General features: G+C 41.0%; 2 protein-coding genes across 3 annotated transcripts; one reads left to right on the plus strand and one right to left on the minus strand.

Moving 5' to 3' along the window:
* Nucleotides 1-14: 14 nt before the first annotated feature.
* LOC119722368 (vimentin-type intermediate filament-associated coiled-coil protein-like) lies at nucleotides 15-1900 on the minus strand. The gene has a single exon (XM_038192444.1). It carries the CDS (start codon nucleotides 1634-1636, stop codon nucleotides 1100-1102), a length of 537 nt encoding a protein of 178 aa, XP_038048372.1. The 5' UTR covers nucleotides 1637-1900; the 3' UTR covers nucleotides 15-1099.
* LOC119722367 (F-box/LRR-repeat protein 20-like) lies at nucleotides 1511-6114 on the plus strand. 2 transcript variants are annotated; one of them, XM_038192443.1, is made up of 3 exons: nucleotides 1511-1600; nucleotides 3311-3530; nucleotides 5196-6114. In XM_038192443.1, the coding sequence occupies exons 2-3, from the start codon at nucleotides 3388-3390 to the stop codon at nucleotides 6067-6069; spliced, it is 1017 nt and encodes a 338-aa protein (XP_038048371.1). In that variant the 5' UTR covers nucleotides 1511-1600; nucleotides 3311-3387; the 3' UTR covers nucleotides 6070-6114. The 2 variants fall into 2 exon arrangements, with proteins under 2 accessions (XP_038048371.1, XP_038048370.1); XM_038192442.1 differs by lacking the exon at nucleotides 1511-1600 and adding an exon at nucleotides 1896-1987.
* The last annotated feature ends 2917 nt before the right edge of the window (nucleotides 6115-9031 follow it).

The raw sequence follows: 9031 nt of genomic DNA on the forward strand, positions 1-9031 counted from the left end.
TGTTGTTTTTTAAAATTCAGCCTTATATTATCATACAACGAGATGGAAAATAAATACCAAAATAGTGGATATTTAAACTAAACTGAACTACAGTGTGTACTGGCCTCAACTTGTTTTGTCTTTAATGTAAATCAATGTAGTTTTGCCCACTGCTATGCAACTAGACTTGGTGCCGAGTCGGTACTTGTTTTGCGTAGGGTAATCGGTTACTGGCTCCACGCTCGCAACATATCGCTGCAATGCACGTAGTCTGGTTCCCAGACCAAATGATGCTGACTATTTCTGATAAAATTATGTCGCAACCCGGCTGATTACGTACTAGTCTTTTACCAGCCGCGCCGATGGAGTTTGACTGAAGTTCACAGACAAAATGCAAAAATATTTAACGACTTGTCATCAAGTCTACTGTATAACTAACTTGCTAAGTAAACCAACGGGGGAAAATGAAACTTTCACTTGGCAGTTTGCCAAGTATCACTCCTCCCTTTTTTACGATTTACTTGGTCATTTGTACCTTTTAAAAGAATTTCTCTTTATGATTGAAAATTCCAGCCCACCTAATCAAACGTTCACGGACATTCAGTGATTTCAAAAATGAAAATGTCTAATTTTGCAATAGCCCCACTAGTGTGGCCTCAGCTCGAGCGCAGGAATACCGAGGCCACGGGCTAATTCATCAAAGGCTCTTGGAATGTAAACAGATTATTTCAGTGCTTAACAAATCACAGTCGATAACATTTTTTTGTGTGGAAAGATTTCCACACCTGGACGTCACTTGCCACCCTGTGCACAAACCCTTTGAGGCTGGCCTGAAAATTTCCGAGTGTTTTCTTGGTAAATGTTTCAATACTTTTCCTGCTAAATTTGACTTTAAATTAGGACATATATGTATAACTTTCTGATGGCGATACTGAGTGATAGGTTACTGCAAGGAATGGGAATCTTTCCAATTTTTTGTGGGAAAAAGGACATGGTTTATGGCATTTTTTTTAGGCACTATCAATAGAAAAGGGGGTTTAAAAATATTATTTTTACATGGAAAACATCTTTGCGCAGTTGATGCTATTAAATTGCAATGTCTTGAAGTTGACATTTTTCTTCAAGGCAAGTGTCTTTCATCATCATCATCCGAGATGGAAAAGTTCCTTGAAATATTGTTCTGCAAGTGTTCCCCCGGTTTCCCCGCCTCCTGTTCTCCCTCAACCGGAAGGGGAGACCCTCCCTCAGAGTTCGCCGCCACGCCCTGGTCGAACCCGGAAGCGTGCCGGCTCCCCGGCATGCCCGGCGAAAGCGGTGTTTTCCTCAAGGCGCCCACGACGATTTCCAGCGACGGCAGTTCCTGGCAGACCTCCTCCAGAATCCTGCTTCTCTGTTTCAGCTGCAGTATCTGGGCGTCCTTGTCCCGGCAGGAACCCATGAGGTGCTGGACGTGGACCTCCGAGGCTTCCAAGGATTTCCGCAGTTCGGCGATCTCGCGGTCTTTGCTTCGGCCGAGCTCGCGGAGCGCTTCCCCGGCCTCCTCGTCCTTGCGAATCATCGCCTCAGCCTGTTCCTGCACCGTGCTCTCCAAGTCCTGCACCCGCTGGTACAGTTTCTGAAGGTGCTCATTGGCCTCTTTTATGTTTGACTTGTTCATTGTGAAAGCTGGAATGTCGAAGAACTTTTTGGGTGTTCTCTCAATCGAATATGATAATTTTATAAAGGCATTTCAGTTCATGAAATGCAAGAAATTTATGCTTCATTTGAAAACTGCCATGCTGGAACCACATGCTCTCTTTAGTGCCATTTAAATTGGATGGTACTCTGCATGCTTACTCGACCTCCGACCCATAGAGCTGTATAATAAATTACCTAGAGAACCAGTGAAATTATGCTAATTTGAACGTTGGGGGCGCCAAAATTATTTACCGTTGTATGCATGAAATGTTGACCATCATCAATCAATAATGACAATCAATCACAAACGCTGACGAAGAATAAAACCAAGGTAGGCCTTCCTCCAATCCCCCATGCTCGACATGTTCAAGGAAACCATGGACATGATGGAGGAATTCCTCCATGAGCCTCAGCTAAACTTCACAATCTCCCAAAGCTGCCTTAGCTGATTGTGAAGTTTACACACTCAGTGACACTTGTCATGCACATGCTTGTTTGTATAGGACACCTCAGGTTTTTAAATTGGTAGTGGATATTTTGCCGGAGTTAATGACGGCAAACTAACGATTACTAAAGCCTTAAAGGTTTGCCGGCGGCAATCCATATCAACAGAGGGCGCTGTACTCTTTAAAATAGGGCTGAATTATAAGATGTATTAAATTCCCACTAAAAGTTGTATAGCACGTTTGGTGTAGTGGTTAAGCAAAGCCAAAGGCTCTAGCAAGCGGGAAGACTCGCGTTCGATTCCGACCGCACCACATTTTTAAGTTTTTTTTTTTCTCATCCCCAAATAAATAAGAATATTCTTCTTTTATTATTTTAACATGTCTCAAACATTTTTTGCAGAGTATTAAGTACTATTACATTTTCTTTTTCAGATTTGTGGCACTGGAGGATTTTTTTTAAAAGGGAAATAAAGTCCGAAATTATAAAATGGTCTGAATTCCATCTTGTGAATACGAGGTAACAACGATAATTTTGGCATGGAGCCAGACTAAAACTTTTCACCGGAAAATGTACAAAAAAACAGTAACTGCGCATGTTCAGTGCATATCCGGCAAACTAACGTTTACTAAAGGTTTGCCGTCTCCGGCAAAATATACACTGCCTTAAATTTAATTCAATTTTAACTTTTTGGGGGGGGGGGGGGGCATGGGAGGATGCGACTTCATTACCTGATTTTCCAGTATAGTTGATGTACCCTAATGCGCCTATCAAATGTACCTTTTTCAGATGTCTAATTTTTGTGAAACTTTATGTTGAAATTTTGATACGCAAACGTGTGCAAATGTATCTGGAAATTTCACGAAAAATAGACATTTGGAAAAGGCAGCACTTTCTGATTAGCCTATTCAGAGGGTGAGTATGCTTCTAAAGCAAAAAACCCTACAAACTTACTAAGCCTAAATGTGAAAATCACAATTTGGCAAAGTGCGACACGTTTTTGTACATGTGGATGTGTGGCCTATGTTTACGGAGGTAGTCCAGTAAATAGGCCACATTTATGGGGCTAGCCGTTATCATGGTTATGCGCCTATCAAATGCATAAGGCAGGGACACTAGCCTTCACCAGGTGGCTCTGTCCCCCAATGACCCCAACACTGTTCTCAAACATAAGAAAATAATGAACCAAAATTCATTGTGTGAATACTAGGTATGGTTGATTAACTAAACGCTCCAGAATTGGTTATTTGCTGTGAGTGGATGAATCTCTGAAGCCCGGCCATCGCAATGTCTGGTCAGAGACGCTCTCCGAGACTGAAGGCCAAAGTGTTCACACACCCGTGGGAGTCAGGCACTGCGATCCTGCCAGACGAAAGCCTCATTTCGATCTTCTCCTTTCTACCAATCAAGAGCAGGTGCCGAGCTGCAAGGTGAGACAAAGATCAAGAAGGGGTGGGGGAGGGGAGGGGCAAGGAAGGGAGTTTCTGCAGGAAAGGGGGGGGGGGGAGGTCGAACTAGTGTAGTGTGGTAAGCACCGTCGATATCAAAATTTTCAATAATCGTTATATCGGAAATCCAACATTGAGAATATTCAATATATTGAGTATCCCTGGATGTAAAAGTTCAAGACCATAAAGATCACTTAAAGGGAAGATACATGTACAACATTTGCAAACATCAAAGAACGGAATGATCAAATTATCACGTAACACCTTACTGAATTGTTAGGGAATGACAGTCTAAAGCATCCTTTAAAACCGTGGCTCCTGATGTGCTGTCATTTTCAAGATAAACTGTATTTTTCCAACGCTGGTCGGCCGACCAGCGTTGGAGAAAACTGGCTTTTTTTCAAAAACCGTTGCCACTTTTTCATATTTAGTTATTCCGACTTTTATTGTAATTGATTACACACCTGTGAAGGGTTCAAGCTTGCTAGACTTATTCTCTGACCTTACAATTCCCCAAAGTGTATTAATTGCTCCGTTTCATCTCAAGTGGGGTCAGGGAACCAGACTTCAAGAATATGATAGGTTTTCTTGGTTTTTCCAGCATCTACAAGCCCAAAACGTGAAGTAAGTCAGTTTAACAATATTTTCTATAACGTACTAATCCTCCAAATCCATTTATTTCTGAAAATTGCAGCAAAGCAAAAAGTTGTACATTCCCTTTAAGTCCCAATTTTCCACGGATTTCTCTGGAGCATATTGCTCAAACTTTTTAACAAATCTCAGCACTGACAGTTTGTCCAGAACAGGCGGTGTCTTATGAGGTTTTACATTGGGGAGACCGAGAATTCCAGCGAACGCAGAGCACAAAGCAACGCCGCTTGGCATTTCGCGCTGTTTTTTTATTTTGAGTCACAAGCTCAAGTTGCCGCTGAGTTCTATTTCATTATACAGCAAAGGTTAAACACAAAGTAAAAGCACAGAACACAGATTTATTTTAACAATAATCTGACGCATTTCTGATAATTTCGATATCATTCCTCGATATCGAAAATTTCGATATTTCGACATGATTAAAAATTGCTATCGGCGATATCGGTATCAAAATAATATTGAAAAATCGAGTAATATTGTTATGTCGACGGTCCTTGTATTATGGCATGTACAGATGTCTATGTGCATCTAATTTTAGGTGTAGCCAGACTTTTTGTGGCTTTTGTTTTATGGATATCACCCAAACTCACGGCCGAGACCAATCAAAAGGTGAGGGCTGCAAACTACAAAGGCTAGAGAAAGAAAGAAATGGTGAATGAAGGTATCTTTTCACATTTCGCTTGGATTGCGAAAGATTGAATGTGGAAGGGACGCACGATTCCAGTAGAGAGTTTCAAAGAGATGCAGTTTGAGGGATAAAATAGAGGAAGATTTTTTATGAAACGAGGACAGCGAAAGAATGTGAAGTAGTAGCGAAGTATGTGGATTGCTTGAAAGTGCAGTCAGGAGGAACAAGTGAATAGAGACTTTTGAAACACATCCCATGGTGGTGTCTATAATAAAGACTTGTCATTATCACCTGGCTTGAAAAAGATGGCCCTTTCTAAAACACACAAATGTGATGGTGTTTGCTTCCCCCTTGTGTTTTTTTGACAGGGTTAGCAAAAGATGGAACACTCTAATGAAGGACAAGTCACTGTGGAAGAATGTCAGCATCACAGGCAACGTCAAAAACCGAAATCTGAACAAGGTGCTTCTGTTTGTCCAGACCTACCTGTCGGATAACTTGGAGACGCTAGTCCTCCACCACGTCAGCAACAAGATCCTTCAGCATCTCACCAAAAACTGCCCCAAGCTGGCGGCGCTCTCTCTGAAAGGCAAGGACCTGAAGACGACAGATCTGGCCTTCCTGCCCCCGCACCTGATGGAGCTGCGCCTGGTGTCGTACCAGTTTGCCGCCAACTGGTACTGCTCCCTGACGCAGGGCTTGCTCTACCAGATCGAGAAGCTGGAGGTGTTCTGTCCCCACATCACCAACAACACCCTCGGCCACCTGGCCACGCTGCGGACGCTGAAGTCGCTGCAGCTGGTGTCCTGCCGCAGCAGCGTGGTGGACGAGAGTGAGGGAACCTACACGGAGCGGGGCTTCTCCTGTCTGGTGGAGCAGCTGACGGAGCTCCGGGTGCTGCGCTTCCAGCAGTGCTCGCAACTCAGCGACACGGCCTTCTACCGGATCGGCAGCAGCCTGACCAAACTGGAGGAGCTGACCTTGCACTGCTGCTGCAACATCACCGACGTGGGGCTCAAGCACTTGAAGAACCTCCAGTCGCTGAAGATCCTGGATCTGGGCGGCGGGAGCCCGGTTTCCCCAGAGGCTCTGATGGGTGTGGTCCATGAGCTCAAGAGCCTCAGGGAGCTTTGGATTTTCGACACGGATTACATCCGGCAGCAACATATTGATGAAATCAAGATAAACGAGCCGCGACTAATTGTCCATGTCAAAGATAGATGGGACTCCTTGCAGTTCTAAATTATAGACCACAGTACCCCCCAAAAATAAAATAGTATTAAGAGTACTTCACAAGTTCTGTCATTCTTAAAAACAGTATTGAAAAACTAGTATAGAATGTAAGTTTGTAGAATGTAATTTTTGCTTAGCAAATAAATTTGCTGTTAAGCAAATTTAATCAGCAGCTCATTGAAATGTGTATATCAACACCTTGTTATGTCTGTTATGCCCCAACTACAGGGTAAGTAAAAAAAAAAAGAAACCCAAATGTCAGGACCACTGTTTTAGTGAAGTTCTGCATGTAGCACTTTCAAAATCTAGGATATGAAAGCCTAATTCATAGGCTTTCTTTTAGTACAAGAATCATTCAAATCAGTCACGTACTTTTCAGTTACGGAATTTTAAACACAACCACCATTTTAAGGTTCTGTCCACAGATCACAAAAAATTCAGTGATCAAAAAATTCAGTGTTCTTTCAGCAAAACGAAAACAAATCACATAAGGATGTGTGTGAATGGTTTTCGTTTTGCTGAAAAAAAACGTACACTTTTTTTGTGATCCGTGGACAGAACTTTAAAACGGTGGTTGTGTTTAAAACTCCGTAACTTAAAAAGTACACGAGTGATGTGAATGATTCTTGTACTAAAAGAAAGCTTATGAATCAGGCTGTCATATCCTAGATTTTGAAAAAGTGCTACATGCAGAACTTCACTAAAACAATGGTCCCGACATTTGGGTTTCATTTTTTTGACTCGCCTGGGAAACAGTCTAATGCATAGTTTGGATTCACAGTATACTTAGGGACTTGAAAGAAAGAACTACCTACAGCACTGCAGAAGTTTACTGTGACATTTTTATTTCTTATTTTGATATGATTGAACTTTTTATTGCTGTATTGTTGAACTTGCTGCGTAATAATGATGCAGCGCCTTCATAGCACCAACAATGGTGGATACGTGTGCTTTATAAATACACATTATTGTTTATTTATTATTATTTTTATTAAGTGCCCACTTCACAACTTGGGCCTTTAAGTATACAGACCGTCCCTTCAGTCGCGTGTGCCCACCTAACAAATTCAAGCTTGTGTCGTAATGAAGACCTGGTTATAAGTATGTGTGCAAGTTACCACTGTAAAGTTGTCTTTAAATTGTGATTAGTAGGCTACATGGTCTGCTGTTGTAGCTTGCTTACTGGATGTTTTGTAAAAGGTGGAATATTTTTGAAGTGGAATTTACCATTGGTTGGTTGATAACCCGAACCCCATAGCTCCTTTTGGCTAGGATGCATCCTCAATCCTTCAAAATCTTTCAATTGCCACAAAGTAAAAATTTGGATACAATCTCCCCAAATCATCGGTTGTTTTCTTGAATTTGTTCAGTGGAGGAGTGCCAAATCCTTCAGAATCCTCAAACTCGCTTTTAGACATTGAAGAAGTATACAACATATATATCTAGTGTTATGTAGGATTACTTTATGTATGACTGAGCATAAAAAATGCAAGGTCAAGCTAAAGATCTTGACACAATGCTAGTGGTGGGATTTATATCCGGATTTTTAAAAATTTGGTTTGAATCCACTGTTCGGTTTCGAGTTTGGAAACAGGATATTCAAAACCAACCTTATAATAAACAAAATTAAGCCTTCTTTTTTTGTGTGACACAGGCTAAAGAAAACAACTAAAACATCCCCAATTTGCTCCATGGTCTGTGATTGTAACTGCATTCACTTGCTAGTGGTCTTCTTGGTGTATGAATAGCCTGCCCATTTGAATTATCAGAGAGTTCCCACCCATTTTTCTCTCAACATTACAGCTCTGGAGTGCTTTTGTAAAGGCCCAGTGGTCACTGAATCCTGTAAACTATACCCATTTATTTAGACGGCATTGCATGCAGCACCTCACTCGTCACGTTTTCTTGGCATATGACTGTGAGCTGGATGGGTCCTTCCCGTGAAATCGGATAACCGTTATTCGGTTTGAAAAAAAATTAGGATAACCGGATTTTGAAATCTCTGATTTCTCCCACCACTTCACCATGCGTCCTCCAAAGTCCTCCAAAAGCACCTTGCTGACTTTGGAGGATTGAGGAGGATTAGGATTTAAACCATCCAATACAACATCAACAGGGTTTTACTCGGTATTTCACATTTGTGATGAGATCAAGCTACATGAGTCGTTTGTCGGAAATTTTCATTTGGAGATACAGGCCAAAATGGGGCCACTTCATCACATCACTTCATCACATCTCATTGTGTTCCGACTTCCATAATTTTTGAACTAAAGATGGTATCAGTATGCGGTTTTCACAGCAGTTATGCTGAGATTGTGCTCTTTTCAAATCTGCAATAAAAAAATATTGACTGGGGTCGACAAACGACTCATTTAGCTTGATCGCATCACATTTCGTTTTAACGTTTGTCCAAGATAAATGGGCAATTTGTGAAGGACTTTGTAAGCTTGTAAATGTGTGCAATATATTATTTTGATGTACCCACTTTTTACATAATTTTCAATTGATTTTACTATTATGAAATTTAATTGAATTATTTTGTGCATGGATTTGTGCTTAAAAAAAATTATTAAAAAAAATGAAATAAATTGTTTTTGACCGGCATTGCAAAGCAGGCTTAAATTGTTGACATTTTTGTAATTGTGTCTTCTTAAACTACTCTTGTGATGTCACTCTATGCAGTTAATTTTTGGTGTTATTTTTTTTAAGAATCTACACTTTACTTTAGATTCTTATTAATAGGATCTACTCCTAAAATGTAGATTATATTGACATGGGCGTCGCCAGGATTTTTTCTAGAGGGGGGCAAAAAATTTTTTTGCCAAAAAATGCTTGTATTTCTCAACACATTCTCGATTTATCAGTTTTAGAGGGGAGCAGGGACATTTTGCTACTCCCCCAACTCATTAAATTTACACCACTTTGTCTTCGCGCCTCTTTTTCTTTTTCTTTTTTCCTTTTTTGTTGTTGT

This window comes from Patiria miniata, unplaced genomic scaffold (assembly GCF_015706575.1).
Source record: "Patiria miniata isolate m_02_andy unplaced genomic scaffold, ASM1570657v1 HiC_scaffold_15, whole genome shotgun sequence".
Taxonomy (NCBI): Eukaryota; Metazoa; Echinodermata; class Asteroidea; order Valvatida; family Asterinidae; genus Patiria; species Patiria miniata.